The 20026-nt window shown below is 45.0% G+C and overlaps 1 protein-coding gene across 1 annotated transcript; it reads right to left on the reverse strand.

Annotated features, from left to right (window-relative positions):
• Positions 1-11139: 11139 nt before the first annotated feature.
• On the reverse strand, positions 11140-14897 carry RASSF10 (Ras association domain family member 10). Its single transcript, XM_027852517.1, has one exon. The coding sequence runs from the start codon at positions 14806-14808 to the stop codon at positions 13240-13242; it is 1569 nt and encodes a 522-aa protein (XP_027708318.1). The 5' UTR covers positions 14809-14897; the 3' UTR covers positions 11140-13239.
• Positions 14898-20026: the final 5129 nt, after the last annotated feature.

Genomic DNA, 20026 nt, shown 5'->3' on the forward strand with positions numbered 1-20026 from the left:
CCTTTGTTCTGTTTCTTGTACATGACACTCCTTCCCTCTCCTGACTATGCATTTTCATTGCCTGTCTGCATGCTTGTAACGTTCTCCCTCCTTGCTTCCCCCTCCTGATTTCTTTGGCTTTCTTTAAGACTCAACTCAAATACCACCTTTCACAGGAGACCTTATATCTCTCCCCGTCCTGCTGCCTATCTTGACCCCTATACAGGCTCCTTCACTACTAATGACTTCCTTACTTTCCACTTACACTGTATATATCTGGTTTGTACAATTTTTGTCTTGTCCTCCACTAGAATGTGAGGTCTTTGAGGACAGGGACCTCCCTACCTTCCTTCATATCCCTAGCCTTAGCACGGTGCTTGGCACATAGTAAGCACTGCATAAATGTTTATTGACTGTCAAGTGTTTACTATGCACCAAGCCCTGGTGATATTATGGATTCTATGACTCCACAATAATTATTTACAAGCAAGGGGCTTCCTAGGATTCTTAGCAGGTTTTATTTCTCACCTTCTGAGTGATATCATTTCCTTGTAACTCTGAAATTCATTGACCTACCTCATCAATTTCTACACACTGGAGAATGGGGCTTCCACCATGAGTGAAATGAAGAGCTATTCCCAAATTATCCCCAAATTCTTTGCCAAGATGCTGACCTATCCTTTTCTACTTATCTCCAATATTGTAACTGTCGATGTCTGTGGCAAATGTTTCCTTATACCCAATATATTCTTCCTTGTTGGGCTGCTAATGCAAACTACAAAAACAGGGAAACATGAGCTGCAGAAATAGCTTCCTTTTCTGGAAGGTCCCTTTTGGAAAGATTTTTTGTTGTGACCTGAAGATATTAATTGGAAGATGTTTAGCAGGGACAGTGACATCTTTGTAGTCCTAGATGCACAGAATTATGGGAATGTTTATTTCTACATAAAGTAATGTTTTTAAATTAATTTAATCTTGGGGAAATGGGGGGAAAAGACAAAATAGAAGGCATTAGACTTGTTTCGTTTGGCTCCAGAAGACAGAAACAGAAGCATGGTGGAAGTAACAGAGTGGCAGAGTACGGCTTGATGTCAGGGAAAGTTTCCTCCTAATTAGAGCTATCCAAAAGGGAAATGAGCTGGCTTGAAGAGTACTGGGCTCTCCTTCACTGGAAGTCTTAAAGCGGAAGCTGGATGAGAATTTGTCCAGTTTGTCACAGTGGAGATTCTTTTTATGTACGGAGTGGACCAAAGGACCATCAATATTTCTTTCAATTCTGAAATTGTGTGAATCTGATACCAGAGCTATGGATTTGAATCATTTCCATAGAGGCTGTAGTTGAAGCAATGGGAGTGAATGTGAGACTGTTAAGGAAAAGAGGTTAGTGAGAAGAGGGAGAAGAACAGGACCTTGGGAAACTGGGGGAGGGGGGAGGGAATGGGTGAAGAGTCATCAAAGGAGGCCAAAAAGGAGGGATTAGAGAGGAGGAGAATCTCCAGGAGAGGATAGTGTAATAGAAGCTGAGGGAGGAGACAGCCTCAAAAAGGAATCTCAGTCAAACTGGGATGATTACCTCTCCTTCCTAAACACCCCATCTGCCATGTTGGGGGCCATCTCCAGTCATCTTAATCTATATCTTGCCACTGGACCCAGGTGACTCTAGAGGAGAAAGTGAGTCTGGTGACTGCACAGCCTTCCCTCACTTAAATCCAATTCACTTGTATGTCATGGAATCACCTCCCTGGTGTCATGGTCTTCTTCAAGAATGAAGGACAAACAACAACATTATCTGCCATGTCAAATACTGTAGAGAAGTCAAGAAGAATGAGGACTGGAAAATAGGTCTTGCAATTTTTTTTCTACTAAGAGATCACTGGTAATCTTTGAGAGAACAATTTCAGTGGAATGGTGGGGAGATACTGCAAATTGCAAGGGGTCAAGAAAAGAATGGGCTTTGAGGAAATGGAAGCACAGAAGGGAGAAAACTTTTCTTAAGAAGTTTGGCCTTGAAGGGATGGAAGAAAACTGAAACAGTAGCTAACTCTTACCAGCTATGTTAATCCTGGACATGTTACTTAAATTCTCAGTCTCCTTTTCTCAGTAAGCATCTAGCCCAGTGCCTGGCACATAACAGGTAATTAATAAATGCTCATTGACTGAGTGACTGACTACCTACCTCACAGAGTTGTGAGGAAAGTACCTTGAAAATCTTAAATTGCTATAGAAATGTGACTTCTTATTACCACTTGTGCTGTCCATCAGTTTCTTCACTTCAGGACTAGCCCACCTCCCTTTCAGTTCCTATATGTCCTCAATATCTTGTATCCCACTTCTTGCATCAAGTTATATTTGGAAACAAAATGAAGGCTGCTTCCACTCCTGAAACATCTTTCATCTGCCCATTAGGTTACATGTAATATCCATGTCTCTGCAATCAAGGTGCTCCAAGGTTTGTAATTTCATAGCACCACTAAGAAGTATCTCCCAAAGTATCAGCCCAACCTCCTACTTCTCAATTATAAATCTATTCATACTAATTGATATTAATACACAGTGGGATAAGCCTAGAATTTAGTAGCATTAAATAACATTAATCATAATAAAATACAGCAAAAGGGGGAAAAACATGTAAAATATGGTCCTCCAAGTGCTATCCCAAAGGTTGATTATGAATCAGAGAGGCAGCATAGTAGAGTGGAATAAGAACAGGCTTTGAAGGGACCTGGGTTCAAATCCCATCTCAACCACTTACTGGCTGTGTGACCTGGGACAAAACTCTTTGCTTCTTTGGGCCTCAGTTTCTTCATCTGTTCTAACAATATTTATGTAACAATTTAAAGTTTGCAAAATACTTTAAACACATAATCTCATTTGAGTCTCATAATGACCCTATGAGGTTGTTCCTACATTTAACAGATGAGGAAACTAAGGCATGTGCATAGTAGGGAACTTGCCTGGGATCACAGGCTGGAATTTGAAATGAAGGCCTCCTGATTCTATCTAGCATCTATACCATATTGTCTAGGGTAGAGATTCTTAACCTGAGATCTACAAACTCTAAAATGGTCCATGGATTAAATTTCGATGGGAAAAAATCATCTTTATTTCCATTAATCTCTAACTGAATGTTAGCATCTCCTTCAGGTAAGAATGTAGGCAACAAAACATTTTTCAGAACATAGGCTTCACCAAACTGCCAAAGGGGTCCATGACGGAAAAAAAAAGTTAAGAGCAGCTGGTCTAAGGGTTAGACTCAATGACTTTTAAGGGGCCTTTCACATCTAAATCTATGCTCTCATGTTTTATCTCTGTAGAGATAAGGATCCCAGTGGGGAGAAAGAGGTGCCATATCTATCTTTCTCCCCACCCAGAAAGCTGATGACTATTTAATTCTGAAAAAAAATGTAGGAAAGAAAAAATATAATGTGCAAACAGCCTCTTCTTCAACAGTTAAAAAAAAAGTGGTTATGAAAGTTGAGAATGAAACTGGCAGTATATCTGCAGGCAAGCTGGGTTTTTTTTTTCTTTGTGCATTAAGGGATTAGAGTGAAGGTTTATGAATTTGTATTTTAACACAGAATTAACTGAATAAGTATTTACCTTTAGGCTACCAGTCATAAATGCAAAGGCTGAAAAACCTGCTTACAGCAGATAAGGTGATGAGAAGAATTTCTTTTACAGATAACATATCACATAATTAGTTGCTCCTAACGTGAATGGTGGATAGATTCTGACAGCCTACAGTCATTTTGGACATACTTGAGCACCTTTAGCCTTAGGACTGATGATTTAGTCCCCACCCCAAAGCATCCCAATTAGCAGCAGAATTAAGCAAGACTCAGTGAAAGACGCGGTGGTTACATGAACCAAGCCCCAAGGGACTGAAAGCTTGGTATGATGGAAAGCATGCTGGATGAGGAGTCGGAGGACTTTGGGTTCAAATCCCAGGTGTGTGAGTGAGTGAGGGTGTGTGTGTGTGTCTGTGTCTGTGTATGAAGGTTTTGCTCAGGAAGATGATGACTTACATTGTATTTCAAAGTCATAAGAGCAGAGATTGAAAACTGGAAGGCTTTTGTCTAAATGCAAGTTTCCCAATCTAGAAAATGGGAAGGTTGGTCAGAATAACCTCCAAGGTCCCTTCCAGATTTCCATCTCTTCTCCTATGCCTTTGGAATACACAGGAAATCAAAATTCTCCCCTCAAGCTATCAGTCTAAATGAGTGTTCAAGTTGAAATTTCAGAGAACCATTTTCAAAGCATGGCAGCCCAGAAAGAAAATGTTTAAAATGACTGTCTCCAAACTTTAGAACTGTGCACCTGTATAAGTAGAAACAAAAATTAAAAAAAAAACCTTTTAGCACACCCTCCAATATATACATATTTACTCATTTAGAAATTATACAACTTATACTACTTTGCTAACAATTACATACATTAGAGGCATCTGGGTAGAACAGTGGATAGAGTGCTGGACTTGGAATCAGAAGACTTGAGTTCAAATCCTGACTCAGAAACTTACTAGCTGTGTGACCCTGAACAAGTCAGTACCTCTGTGCCTTGGTTTTCTCATTTGTAAAAGGAGAATAATAATGGCACCTACCTCCAAGAATTGTTGTAAGGATAAGATGACATAATATTTGTAAAATACTTTGCAAAACTTAAAACACTATGTAAATGCTGGTTATTATTATTCAAATTCAATAAAGGGATTCTGTAGTTTATTGAGTAACACAATCAGACCTGTACTTTAGGAAAATCACTTTGGCAGCTAAATGGACGATGTAGTGGAGAAGGGAAACTTTTTAAGGCAGGGAGACCAATAAGAAAACTATTTCAATAGTTCAGATGAAAGGTGTTCAGGGCCTGAACTAGGATAAGGGATGGGTGAGTGGACAAAAGGTGATAGATGGGGACAGATGGGAGAGAGGTGGAGATAGGAAGGCTAAGATTTGGCAAACAAATTGTGTATCTATGGGGGGGTGGGTTGGAGAGGGAGAAGTCATAGATGATTTTCAGGTTGTGAAACTGGAAGGCTGGAAGGATGTATGGATGATGACACCCTCAACAGTAATAGGGAAGTTTGGAAGATGAGTGGGTTTAAGGGAAAAGATAATGTACTATATTTGATGCAGAACTCAACCATCAATGAAATAATAATAATGAAAAATAAATAGGGAAACTGAGTATGAGAGAAGTGATGGGATACACTCAAAGTAGAATCAGTGAAAAAGACAGGAGCCTGGGTCTTGCGGGTTAGCACTCCCCCCTTCTTCCCCCCCCCCCCCCCCCCCCCCCACTGCTGTAATGTTCTCTCTAGCATAGCCAGGAGCTTTGCCCCCAGAGGCATCATGTTCATAATAAGACTGAGTGTCAGCACAAGTCAAATTCATAGAGAAGGTGTTGTTGCTCTGGTCTCTTTGTTGATTCAAGAGATTTTTAAATCTAGGTGAAGGTTATGATAAGCCTTCAAGTGTTCTTATCAGAATTGTAATGAGGTAGTAAAAGTTTCTTCCCTGGAGCCCTGGCAGGCTATGCATGACCCACAATGTGGTAGAGAGCTATTATTTAGTGTTTCACTTCACTAAAAATAGCTAATTTACACAGCACTTTATGACGACTAAGCATTTCATGTACATTATCTCATTTTGTCCTCACATTACAGCTGGAAAGTAAAAAAAAAAAATTCTTTTGGAGGGTAGGAAATTCACACCTGGGATTTCATTGGTGCGGGGTACACACTTAAACCCAGGTCTCAGGGAATTCAAGGTCAATGCTCTACTCAGTATGGCATGCTGCCTTTCAAAACTGATTTTGTTTGCTTTCCTCCATACTTGGGATTTCATTGGTCCTGGAAAAGGACACCCCCTCCCAGTGTCTGTGGGGGAGGGGCACATTGAGCAATGCAGATCAGTGCCTCAGCTATCACATAGACACTTAGAAAATTGATAATTGCCTGAGCTTCAAGTGAATTACATAGTACTTACACAGTCAGCATATGTGACAGGCTGGATTTGAATCCAGGTATTCCTAATTTCTTTCTCTCAAGACTTAGAAGATGGGGCTTACTCTTCCTCACTTTCACAGGTGAGGAAATTTGCAGCCAGTAAGAAAGGTACTGCCTAGGGTATTAAATGTTAGAGACTGAAAGATCTGAGCTCAAATCCTCCCTCAGAAACTTACTGTGTGACTTAGAGGAAATCCCTTAATGTCTTTAAGCCTCAGTTTCCTCATCTATAAATTGGGGATAATAACACCACCTACCGAATAATAATAATATTTGTATGAAGCCTGCTATGTGTCAGGCACTGTGCTGAGCACTTTACAGTTATCTCTTTTGATCTTCACAACAACCCTGGGAAGTAGGAACTATTATTATCCCCGCTTTACAGTTGGGAAAACTGAGGCAGGCGGGTGATTAAGTGACTTGCCCAGGGTCACATGGCTTGTTTGTGTCTGAGGTTGGATTTGAATTCAGTTATTCTTGACTTGAGTGCTCTATCTACTTCACTATTTAACATCCCAGTCTCATAGGGTTCTTTTTTTTTTTTAATAGGGTTCTTATGAAACTTAAATTAGACAATGTGTATAAGGGTCTTTGCCAACCTTAAAACACTACATAAATGTCAGCTGTTATCATTAGGTGATTTGCTCAAGGTCACGTAGTGAATGGCAGGACTCGAAATCAGATCTCCTGATTCCAAGTCCAGTGCTGTTTCTATTAGCCCAGACTGCCTCATAGCTCCACAGTGCCCTGTAGATTATGTCAAAAGGGGTACTTGCCACTTCTGTGTAGGGTTTCTAATTATGCTGTAATTAAGTTGAGTTTGTTTTTAATTTCATTGTCCAGGAGCCAAAGCTTGGAGACATAGTTTCCCAGAATTACCAGAGAGAAACTGGTCCAAATGGGAAAGCGCAGTCTCAGTACCCACTCTGCATGGACAAGTGCTGGGGGTGAAGAGCTGATGAGCTCTGCATGCAGATTGAAGCATACCTTTTTTACTTTGCTGTTATTGGTTTATATTGTTTGAATTTTCTTTTGCAACCTGACTAATATGGAAATGTTTTGTGTGACTTCACATGTATAATCTATATCAATTTGCTTGCCTTTTCAAAGAGGACAGAGGAATTGGAGGGAGAGAATTTGGAACTCAAAATTAAAAAAAAATGATTGTTAATTTTTTACATGTCATTGTGAAACATTAAATGAAATTAATAAAAGTAAATTTTAAAGTGTTGGGAGTAAGTATAAAAGTATCTTTCTGTGTTTGTGCTCTGTTGCATATTTGTCCATTGAGAGTTACTTGCTGGTTGCCTCCCTGATGCCCCCGACTCACTTACCCTCAGTATTGTCTCCATGTCCTTTGCCTCATTTAATCTGTGAAGATATTCTTGTCTGAATGTGATTTCTGTGCTGCTGCTATTCAGTCATTTCAGTCACGTCCAACTCTTTGTGACCCCATTTGAGGTTTTCTTGGTTTGCCATTTCCTTCTTAAGCTCATTTTGCAAATGAGGAAACTGAGGCAAACAGGGAAACATGACTTGCCCAGGGTCACCCAGCTAGCGGGTGTCTGAGGTTGAATTTGAACTCAGGAAATTAAGTCTTCCTGGCTCTAGGCCCAACACTCTATCCACTGCACCACCTGGCTGCCCAGATCTCCCGTGTAAAGTAAGTTAATAAAACATCAGCACTCCAGCAGCTATGGACAACTGTCCAATGGGCCGTGGCCAATTTGCAAGTTTGACCTGTTGTTTTTCAGTTACTTTTCCCCAGATCTTTACTTAGGTCTTCCTTCTCTTCTCTATCCCTTCCTAATTCCTTATCTGTGTGACTTTAGGGGAGTCCCTTGCCCCCTCTGGAGTGGCTAGATGGCTCAGTGAATAGAGTACGGGACCTGGCAGGAAGATCTGAGTTTAAATATGGCCTCAGACATTTATTAGCTCTATGACCCTGAGCGAGTCACTTGAGCCCTATTTGCTTCAGTTTCCTCTGGGGATAATAACATCTACCTTTCAGAGTCGTTGTGAGGATCAGATGAGATAATATTTGTAAAGCACTTAGAACTGTGCCTGGCACGTAGTAGGTGCTCTATAAATTCTTATTCCTTTCCTCCCTCCTGTCTTCCCCCACTCCCCTCCAGGTCAGTTTCCCAATAGGTAACCTGAGCAACCTCTGAGGTCCTTTCTAGCTCTAAAGTTCTTTGCTTCCATGTTGACTTCCGGCTCTAGGGATAACAACGGGATAGTCTCTTCCTCTGTGTGATAAAAGTAATATGGGAGCTGATGGAAATATAAAAGGAAAAAAAAACACTCATACTTAAAGGCCCACTCACCCCCAGAAGAATAAGTACTTTAAAAAGAGACATTATAGCCAAGTACCTGACACATAGTAGGTGCTTTTAAAATGTTGATCGATTGTTTGATGAATTGCTCTTGTCCAGATTATGTGAGGGGGTCCTGAAGACCAACTACTAAAAGGGCAGTTAAGTAGGCATTGGGGAGGGGATGGGGAGGGAACCATGATTCATACCTGTTATTTCATTGGTATAATGGCAGATCCCACAGATACAGAACCACAATTCACAGTCAAGCATTTAAAGTTTAAAAGTTAAGGTTTAAAAGTTAAGCTTGAGTGAATAGAACACAGGCCCTGGGGTCAAGAAGACCTGAGTTCAAATCCAGCCTCAGGCACTTAGGTCACTGTATGACCCTGGGCAAGTCACTTAACCCTGATTGCCTCAAAAAAAAAAAGTTAAGCCCTGTGAAAGGACTTAAAAGAACCTCTCAGGGCCACATAGGGGTTCAAAGGCTTAGAGCTTTACATCTGAAAGGGACCTCACCTTTTTTACCCTCTCCTTTTACAAATGAAGAAACTGAGTCCCAGGGAGAACTTGTTCAACACCAAACAGGCAGTAAGCATCCCAGTCAAGATTAGAACCAAGTTCTCTGACTCTGCAGCCCAAATGACCTACTTGCTCATGGTCACACAACTACTATGTCTCAGAGGCAGGATTTGAACCCTGATCTTTCTACTACCAGGCCTGGTCCTTGTTCCCTACCCAACCAGCCACTGCTCAACCAGCTATTTAAGTTTCTACATAACAGAGAACAAAATAAAATGAAAATTCAATTAAAGATAAAACATGTTTCATGGACTTAGCTCCTAGCATACTTCGCCCCCCCACCCACCTGTGAAACCCAAGCCGTGGAATATACAGAATGAATCTTCAAATAAATGACATGTTTTTCTTTTTCATCCCTGATCTTGCCCATGTGCAAATGTTTGCTGCTTCCTTACTGAGAGATAATGAGCTGAGCCCTTTGCCAATTGGCATGATGGCCAACAGGGACAATTTCTCCATTAGCTGGGAGCTGAGAGGTAGTACCGGGAAAGGGTGGAAGATCTCCAGGTTCTCCCAGCTCCCCCCCCCCCCCCCGCCCCAATTCACAAGAATGCTTCAACAGACTGTCCAACCATCATGGCGGCACCACTAGGAGCCTTCCAAGGCCTTTCACAGACACAGAAATACACACACACACACACACACACAATCACACAACAGCACACACTTGCACTACTCACTAGCTGATCATACCTTTCCATTATTCTGCTCCAAAGAAGGCCTAATTCAGTTGTTTCCAACCCTAAATGTTTTCTTATACCACAGGGTGTGTATCAAAAGCTACCCTGAGGGCTGTTGCAAAACTCTCAATGCAAAACGAATTTTAATTTACTTTGTGTAAAAAATGAATAGATCCCATATGACTATACAGCTGTGTACATGCACATGCATTTCAGGTGGGCGTGGGGGTGAAGGGGAGGGTGTCATGGAAATGAAACCTTCCAGCAGGATAAAAACCCCTGGTGTAAGTAGGAAGACAGCTTGAGCAAAGTGCCAGTGAGGGAAGTAGCACACCCACAAGCTGCCTTCTCCAGCAAAATGGGGAGTGTGCACACTGATAAATAGGGGCTGCTGCTGTCCTTCCTTCTGATGGAGAAAACCTGATCTCTTAATGTCCTCCCAGAGCAGTATCACAGCTGTGCTCTTGCTCCTAGAATTACCCTGTCCCTAAAAAAAAAAAAAGAGAGAGAGAGAGAGAGCCAAGAGGAGAGTGAGAACACCAGCATCCTTTGTCCCAGAGGCCCGGTCACTTTCCTAGGAATTGGAAGAGCTGGTGAAGTAGCTGTAGCTGGCTAAGTACCAGGGTGCTCATTTAAGGGGAACTGTTGGCCCCACTGTGGGCTATCTCCTGGACGCCTACCTTTGCTCCCACACTTCCTGCCCGCATAGGGGAAACCTCACTGAGGAAGGCCTCATCAGGAAGGGTGGGTTGCTCATTGTTACCAACCTAAGGGTCCCCTGTCCCAACCTGCTCCACTCTAGGGGCCCTTTGTCTTGGAGCAGTCCTCAGGTGCCTGTGGAGCACACACAGGGCTTATCATTGTGACATGGTCTGTTTGTTTTATTGGCTTCTGGCAAAAAAAAATCACTTCCATTTGCTTGCTTCAACAGCCGTAGGCCTATAAAGGTTAAAACAACAACTGAAAGGGAAAGTGCTTATTTTCTATGTCGCAACTATCTCCTACTTCTCCTGGCCACTGGCATCAGCCAGAGGGCTGAGAACCATTACAACTTCCTCCCACTCCTCATAACCCCGCCCCAAACAATGGCATCATAGGGTTGGGTTTTGTTGTCAAAAGACTTGAGTTCAAATTCCAATTTCATTATGATCTTAGTGACCTTAGGTAAGTCTGTTAACCTCTCTCTGGATCCTAGTTTGTATATATGTAAAATGAGGGTGTTGGACTAGAATATTTCTGACATACCTTCCAGCTCTAAAATTTATGATCTTAGGAAAACAAAAAAAAAGGTAATATGGTATAGTGGATAGAATGCTAACCTCAGAGCTACAAAGACTTGGGTTCAACTCCCGCCGAGGACACATACTGTCTATGTGACCTTGGGCAAGCCATTTAGCTGCTCTGTAACTTCCTAACATCATAAATTGGCGGGTGGGTGGGAGGGAGGATAGTTGATAGAAGAGTTTCCTTCCCTGGGAATTCCCTGTACCAATGAAATCAAAGATTCAGCATCTACAAAAACAAACAAACAAAAAAACCTAACCAACCAAACGAAAAAAAAAAACCCACCCCTTACTAAGTCAGACTCATCTCTGTGTACACCTCTCAGACAGGATTTTTTGCTAAACTGTAAATAAGGATTGTATATTCCCTGCTTTCCTGTCAACGCTATCATTAGGTTTGGTCTGTATGCATGTGATTACATTGTAGTCTGGGGACACTGAGGCTTCTTTTTTTGCGCCTTCTTCATTTTAACTACGCTTAGGAAGAAAAGTGCAGTCTGAAAACACAAGACCATAATTATATGTAAGTTTCTTCTAAAAGTATCAATTATGAAGAGAACCTCTTAATTCTCTATCATTTTACTCAAAAATCTCAAAACATCCCTGCATCAACAATGGGGTAGAAGAAATATGTTGACACACAGAAAACCGATTAAACAGCGGCATGCTTTCTGGTCTGCAAAAACTCAACCCAGTTTAAGATTCTAGCAATTAAAGGAGAAACTTCTCTATGAAGCCTGGTTTCATAAATTAGCTTAAAAAATGGGTAAAGCCCTGCTGCAACCAAACCCAATCTGAACATTTAAGCTGATAACAGTAATAGTGCCTGCCCAAGACTGGCACCCCACACTCACCATTGTTTATACCTCATTCGGGGGCCTGATGATATCTCCAGGAAGTGCCCAGCTTCCAAAGGAAATCAGGCTGCCTGATTCATTCAAAAGAGGCGACAAATAAGCTATAGCTGATAAGTTGTGGGGGTTTTTTTTTATTGAAATAACTAGAAAGGTTACACTGAGTCCGCTGGTGCTTTGGAAACCGGTTTTGAAAAGCTGTTATACTTTTATCTCTAGGCGTGTGTGCATAAGCTGTCCAGAACTCAGAGTCATTCCAGTTAACTCACTTTAAAACAAAAATACCTTTATCCTTGACTGACTATGGTTGTTAATCAAACAGCCTGTTAGAGAAATATTGAGAGAAGTGGTTACATTCAACAATTTCTGAAACCTTAGCTAGCAAATACTGTTATTTACAATGTCTCAGTTAAGCCTCTGGCAGGTAAAAGACACATTTTCTGGGGTTTAGGGTGAGATGTTGAGTTCAGGTTGGCTTTCAGGCACTGCTCATTTCAAAAGAAATACAGGTATGTACTCATAAATGTCAGGAGACTTTTAAAGTCTGAGTTTGAACTGTAAATCAGATAGCTCATTCCTTAATACACAACTTCCCTTAGTTTCTCCAGCTTCACTCTAATTTTTCCTGAAATAGCAGCAGCTAAATTCATGACCTTGGGGACAGGAACTGGTTTATTTTTCATACCCCTAAGAGCCTAGCACAGTGCCTGGCACATAGTAGGTGCTTAAGAAAGACTAGTGGAATGTAACTGAATGGAAGTAGCATGATGAATTGCAAAAGGACAACATATTTGACTTTGCAAGAGCAAATCTCAAAGCTTCCCCATTAAATTTTAAACATAGTCGGGCTTTCCAGGATTTTATATCTCAGATCCTGCTGGAATGCACTGTATGAACTCTGGAGTGAAAGAACTGAGGTTTTAGTCCAGCCTCAGAAGTGAAATAAAAGGGCCAAAAATGCAGGACATGGGTAAGTCTAGTGTCAGCTGAAAATGTTAATAGCCAGGACTGTGTGTTTTCTCTGGGACGTAAGGCTGAGACGAACACAAATGCCTCTTCTTTGGCTAGTTTTAACAAGTTAGAGCTACAATTAAAATTCAAGGAATTTCTTTGCCAACCAAAGTACCTAATGCCCCAAACTGGTATTCCAATTGTCACTGTTTCCAGAAATGCCATTTAAAGACTTCACCATAATGAAACTTAGTGAAATCCACATAATACTCATTTGAAAATGGGCCTGGACCATTTCCCTTGGGACCCAAGGTTCCTCAGTCAGACGCATGTCCTTCCTACCCCCACTCCCCTCTTCTGCAGCTGAAGTTTGAGTTGGGTACAAAACCAACCTTTTAAAAAGAGCTGTCCTTTATCTGGCCCTTCCTAGCCCAAACTGTGAGGATGCCCCCTCAGCACACACCCCACTAGGCATGGTGGAAGGGGCTGCAGCAGGGCGAGGTACTCCTACCACCCCATGGGATCCCTGAGCTGGCTCGAGCTTTTGGTGACCAAACCACTTTCTTCCTACCTTCCCTCCTATCTTTTCTCCTACACGAGAGACTCACAGACTGGGACAGAGTCTGAGTCCTGACTGTGCATGGAGCTCAACCCCGTGTCCGAGTCTTCATCGTTGCCCTGGCAGCCTTTGGCCAGACCCCGGGCCTGGTCCACCCACACCTCGGGGCCAGGGCCGGGTCCCGGGCCAGCGGCTGCTGCCTCCTCATCGGCCCGTGCCTCGCCCTCTCCTTGGCCTGGAGCTCCGGAACCAGGCTCCCCGGCCCCGTCCGGGCTCGGCATGAAGTCTAAGGAGTCCAAAGTCTCTAAAAGGCTCTGCAACTCCCTTTCCTTGAGTTCCCACTGCTGTTGGCTGTAGTCCAGGTCGCTCTTGACCGCCTCTAGGTCCGTGCTGAGCCTCAGGCCGATGTAGAGGCTGGTGCTGAGCTGCGTCTTCAGCCTCTCCTGCTCCAGCAGGAGCTCGCCCTCGGGGCTGCCTTCGCCGTCCGGGCCCGGCTGCCCCGAGAGCTCCTCCTGGCGCCGCCGCATCCATCTCTGGTTCAGTTCCTCCTGTATCTCAGCTGCCACGCGCTCCAGCAGCTCCTCCTGCTGAGCTCGCTGCTCCTGAAGCTGCAGCATCTGGTCGCACCGACGGGCGTACTCCGCGAGCGCCGCAGCCTCGGGGCCCCCTTCGTTGCTAGCAGGCGGTTCCTCGTCAGTGCCCTTCTTCAGGGTCCCGGACCCGTCCAGCTCAGCGACGGCCCCCACCAGGTAAGTGTCCTGCACATAGTTCACGCCGTGCCGCCTCATACGGTCTAAGTGCACTTTGGCCTCGTAGCGGTCGATTTCCCCATCCAGCTCTCGGAGCCGTTGCACCTGCTGGCGGATAGTGTGGTCCTGGGACAGCACCAAGTGCACTAGGGTCTCCATCCGCTCGCCTGAAGCGCTGTCCCGGGTCAGTGGGGAGGAAGACGACGAGGCTGTGGAGGACGAAGTAGACGAGGATGAGCAAGGGGACGATGGCTGCTGCTGGCGCCGCCGATTGATCTTGGCCAGTTTGCGGAAAGCCTTGCGCACCACACGCCGCTGTTTCTCCTGGGTCAAGGCCCGGCTGGGCCGGGCTGGGCACCCCCGGCCAGAGCACGGGCTGTCCTTGCTGAGCACTACCCGGGCCTCGGCGCTGCGGGGCCCCGCGTTGGGCAGAGACGCCTCGCTGGGCACCAGGACGAAGCGCACGTTCTCCTGCTCATCTCCCCAGGCGGCCCAGAGGCGCAAGATGCGCGTCTTGTTAGGCAGGATCCGCTCAAAGCCCCGCCACTTCTCCACGATGCAGTAGCACTGAGGGGGCCCCCAGAGCATGCCCTGCGCCGGTGCCTCCTCCTCGTCCTCCTCTGGCTCTTGCGGCTCCCCTCCCCGCGGGTCTCCTTCTCCCTCTCCGCCTCCCTCTCCTCGTGCCCGCCGTAGCCGCCGCCGCCGCTGAGGTTGCTGCTGCTGCCGCCTCTGGCGGCTGTCCTCCAGGAGCACCCGGACCACGTCGGAGCAAGTGGTGCGGCGGGAGAGGCCAGAGACGATCTTCTCTTCTTGGCAGATCCACACCGAGATCTTCTCCTCGGGCGGCTCCATCGTGCACCCGAATCGCGCCTGCTTGCGCCGCTTGCCGCCTCCCTAAGACGTCTGGGCGCGGCGAACCGAGAGTCCCTGGCCCCCAGCACCCGAGGTCTGGAGAGGGAAGGGTCAGGGGCGGCCCGGGGAGCCTGGCCCCGCTGCTGCAGCCCCGCAGCCCGGCCAGGGTGAATGGAACCCACCCCTGCCCGGGCTTCAACTCTTCCCCTGTCTCCCAGCGCGCTCCGCATAAACTCTCCCCAAAGTTGCTTTGGCCAGACCTGCGCCTCCGGGGTGGAGCTAACGAGTCCGGCTGGGGCGGGCTCCTGGTGGGGGTGGGAAGGAAGGACCGCTCTTCTGAGCTGCTCTCGGTCTAGTTCTGGTACGGCCTCTGGCGCCCCTAGGGCGACTCCATGGGTCCCGAGCCCTGCCGCTCTCCCTCTGCCACTAAGCTCTCAGGGCCTCCGAGTTTTGCTCCTCCCCGCGTGACTCCTCCCCCTTCCCGGGAGAGCTGCCCCGAGCAGGCTGCGGCAGTGGCAGCCGCAGCGAGAGCCTGGCCTGGGCCCGACCCTGTTGGCGGCTTTCTGCTCTGCTCTCGAGCTCGTTTGTCTCCCCTTCCTCCCGTGATTCACGCGCTGCTTTGCTTGCCGCGGTCCTTTCTGGGACAAGAGCCAAGTTTGGGGGAGAAAAAACGAGAGGGAAACTGCGTGGAAGCAACAGGTGTATGCCTGAAATTAGTCGGCTTGCAGAGCCCGGTGGGCAAATATTTTCCCCTAGCAGGGCAGAGGGGAAGACCAGGAGGCTGGAAGGGCCTGAGCCCATACCTGGATCCACAGCCTCGGACTTCTCTCTCCGGCTTAGCGCTCAAATACTGTAGGTTGCCAAGTCTTGTGGATTCTACGTCCACAGCATCTCTTGCATCTTTCCCTTTCTCTCTATTCACATGATTGCCAGCCTAGGTCAGGCCCTAGTCACCTCTCCCTGGGACTGTTACAATAGCCTTTTAATTGGTCTTCCTGCCTCCTGTTTCTTCCCGTCTCCAATGCAACCTCCACATCTTTGCCAAAGTGAAATTCCTAAACATAGGTCTGACCTTGTCACTCCTCCATTCAATAAACTCTAGCGGCTCCCTGTTACCTCTGGAATCAAATACAAACGTTTCCCTTTGGAATCCCAAAGCCCTTTCTAGCCTGGCTCCAAGTTTCTTTTCCAGACGTTATAAATTACTTCCCTTCACTCCCTCTGGGGTCCAGCCAAAGTGGCTGTCCTGAAGTTCCTCACACCTGATATTCCACTTTCCATCTACAAAACGTTGCACGGGCTGTCCCTTATTCCCAGAATGAACTCCCCCTCACGTTTACTTCTTAGAATCTGTAGTTTCTTTCAAAGCTCAGCTCAGATGCCACCTCCTACATGAGGCCTTCCTGGGTCCCTCAGCTTCCAGTATTTCCTCCTTCCCCTCCCTCCAAAATTACCTTGTATTTATTTTGCACGAATATGTACATGTTCTCGTTCCTCCCCCCCTCCCAATAGACTGGAAGCCCCTTGAGAGCAGGTATGACTTCACTTTTGTCTTTGTATCTCCAGCACACAACCCAGTGCCTGGCACATTGCAGGAGCTTAATAAATACTTGCTGATCGAGTGATTGAATGACTGCCAAGGTTTGCAAAAGCGGGGATGTTTACTCCCTTCGCCTCAGAGGTTATCTTCCCTTGGCCCTTATTCTTTCTCGCTGATGTCCTATCCTGGATCTCTGGACAGATTAACTAGTACATACAAGTGGCTGCCTCACTGGTGTGACCTGGCCATGCAAGCTAAAAGCATCCCTGGATTGGGTCTTTGATAGCAGTCCCCAAAAGCAATAGGATTTCAGAGAAAACCCCTGCCACTCTACAACTTATTTGAGTCAGTTGAAGGTGGGTGCACTGAATATCAGAACTGATGGTCACGTGGTCCCCCGATGCAATTTCCATCTAAATAACCAGATCCTTGGCTTGTACCTCTGGGTTGTTAGCTGTGCTAAGGCTGAGCTCAGCAGGTGCTGCAGTATCTCGTCTCTAAGTCAGGCCGCCCATCTGTTGTGCTTTAGTCTTGCCACTAGCCACTTCACCTATCCCTCTCCTCCCTCCTCCCATTTGTTGCATGATTGCCCAGGGGAATTCTACACATTTTCCCCTGCTGCCCACTAACTTCTGCTTTTCATTAAGGACCAATCCAGATACTTAGACCCATCCATTAGGATAAACAACCTGCAGAGGCATTTTTGCTCTGATCATCGTGGGTCCTTTATTCTCTGTTATTTTTATGCAGATGTGGCCAAAATTGATCGGGATGACTACTGTCTTCTGGTCCCTTCACTATTCCTGCTATTATCCTGCTAATGTTGGTCAATCAGAGAGAAGTATTCTAATATATCCTTCTAGCTGTTCTGGCACAAGCACAGGCCATAGGAAGACACCTGTTTGTCACCATTACCATGTTCCTGCTTATCACACTCTTGGCTCTTTTGTGGAGAGGATGGTCATTATAATGAGTTTTCTAGCATTCAAGTGGGATTGAATTGTCACTATTTTCACTTTTTTTTTAGACTGTCTCTCAATCTTACCAGGACTGGAAGAGCAGCAGCCACTAATGGCCTGATCCCAATGTTAATTGGCATGGAAGCTTTAAACTGCTCTGCTTTTCTGACCTGGACTGGTTCATTCATCTGTTGGCCCTCTCTTCCCAGGGGCTCACGTAGACATAGTGTGGCAGTCAGTTATCTCTACCCCTATTGCAGCTCCTATTTAGAACTCCTAACTCAAGTGATCCATAAGCCTTGGTACTAAGGATTATAGACATGCCCTATCACCCTGGTCTCTTTTTCGCAATTTTCAACTTTTATCGAAGGAAACCATTATTACCATTGTTTTGGTTTGAACACTTTTTTGAGCTGAGGATAGAAGAGTTTGCTTTCTCAGTATCAGAGTCCCAAGGCCAGAAGCAATCTCCGGATAATATTCATTGGTTTGTCTGCAGCACCAAACAGCTCATGAAAACTAATGACTGTAGCAGGAAAAATTAGAGTAGCAAATAATTATTAAATGTCTATTATGTGTAAGGTCCCATGCTAGGCAGAATGGGGAATACAGAGATTGCTCCAACAAAATCTCTGCATGCAAGGGATTCATAGCCTAGTTGATATGACACTTAGATGTAAAAAAATAAGATAGCTTATAACATAGAAAAGGATTTGATAAATGACCAATGAAACATATGAACAGTAACAATATACATTTTAAGCCCTACTGTCTCCCATTTGGGGTACATAATTAGTATGTATCTCTGGGACCACTCAGGGCCAGATTCTCTACATCCCCCCTTAGGGGGTTAGGTTACCTTGAGGAGTGTGTGGGTTTCTTTTCTCTAACATTGTCTTAAGTTACAGCCATTTCATTTGCTCAAGGGTGAGCAAACTGGGAAGGGAAGTTACTAGCACCCCAGGCCCATTAAACCATTTAACAACAATTAGCTTTTAAAAAGGGATATTTTATTTCAAAGAGATAGCAATTTGGCTCCTAATTGGATGAAATCATCCATGTGTAGGTCTAACAAATTTAGGGACACCAAAATAGAAGGGATTTCATGGGTAGCATCTTGAATATTTGGGTTCTAGTTGTCAGCTCTGCAAATTATTGACTGTATAGCTTTGGGTAAGTTACCTTCTCTGGACCTCAGTTTTCTCATCTGTTAAATGCATTTGTGGCTCTAAATGTGTCTTTTTATTTGTAGGTATCTCCAAGGAAGAACATAGGTCCCATTTTCTAGATTACCTGTTCAAATATTCCGCATTCAGAACATCTTTCTTTCTGACATTTAAAGACATGCTTTAGCAAGAGTCCCAGTTTCAGGTAGGACTTGTACAATATGACCATGGAGATTTCTATTAGCTCAGAAATTCTATGATCCCATCTCCTGCTAAAGCATAAATCAATCTAAAGCCCTTGATTATTTGGCTCTCACCTACCTTTCTATTCTTATTTCACATTTTTTCACCTTTGCACGTTCTCTGTTTTAGTCAATTGGCCTACTAGCTGTTCCCTGTACACAACATATCTACCAGGATGCCCTTGTACAGGTAACCATACCTGCAATGCATAGATCTCATCTTTGTCATTTTGGACACCTTGCTCCCTTAAAAACCCAGCTCCAGGCTCACCTCTTACATGGGTCTTTTCCTAATTCCCATCGGTTGTCATTGTTTTCTTCCTCTTAAAATTATTTCATATTACTTTCTATATTCTTTATGTCTACTTATTTGTGTACATGTCTTATTCCTCTTTCTCTCCTCCAGCAATGTGTAAGCTCCTCGAGGGCAGGAACTGATCTATTTTTTCTTTGTTCTCCTGTGTCTTACATGTAATAGGTAAATAATAAATATCTGTTGATGAATTGAATCATTTATTTCATAGTGAATCCTATCATTAGGTCTACGTGTAAAGTCGAAAGACAAAGTATAACATTTTTCAGACATGCGAAAGCAAGCCTTTGCTTGTTTCCAGTCCGTGACTCCTAGAGATGGGTAAATGGATTCCCAGAGGGCTTAGAAGGGTAAGGGTTAAGGACACTGGCAGCTTGGGACTTTGTAGGAAACGTTGCCTAGACAGTTTCTGTTTTAAACTCTTTGTTAAGGTAAAAGTCTGCTTCCAATGTGAAGAGTGTACTGTCCCAAGCTTCAGGGGTTTGTACAGCTGTTTCCAGAGGTACTTCTAGGGATCTGAAAATTTTCACTTCTTCCAAGGTGCTATGATAAAGAGCAAGGTGTTTTCTCTCCACCGCCACAACAAGCTCCACCGCACCAGCGTTGAGGATCGCTCCTCAGAACTGTGACCCAGATCCAAGCACCGGTAAAGCAAGAGATTCCTGCCTCAGCACTGGCAAAGAGATTCCTGCAGTCCTCCTCTGATCAGCCACTCAGTCTGTGGTCTGGAAGCTCAGGAAAAAGTCGTGGCTCCGGGCCTCACTCGAGACTTGTGGCTGAGACCTAGCTCCTCTCCACCGCAGTCACAGACTTTTCCCACTAACCTTCTAAGTTGTCTTTGGCGTTGGTGGGTTGAGAAGTCTGGAAACCACCACAGCTGACAGCAATTCAGTCCTCTGAGGCCTGCTCCAGGGTTGCTGTGGCCTGCGCACCCACGTTGACCTGCGCTCCTCTCCCCACCCGGCGCGATATACCTTTCGGATCAACCATCCAGGCTG

This window comes from Vombatus ursinus, unplaced genomic scaffold, assembly GCF_900497805.2.
Source record: "Vombatus ursinus unplaced genomic scaffold, bare-nosed wombat genome assembly UNPS02009770.1, whole genome shotgun sequence".
NCBI classification, from domain to species: domain Eukaryota; kingdom Metazoa; phylum Chordata; class Mammalia; order Diprotodontia; family Vombatidae; genus Vombatus; species Vombatus ursinus.

Bases quoted from the DNA above. Each gene is read 5' to 3' on its own strand.
- RASSF10 (XM_027852517.1), bottom strand. From the start codon at position 14,808: ATGGAGCCGCCCGAGGAGAAGATCTCGGTGTGGATCTGCCAAGAAGAG.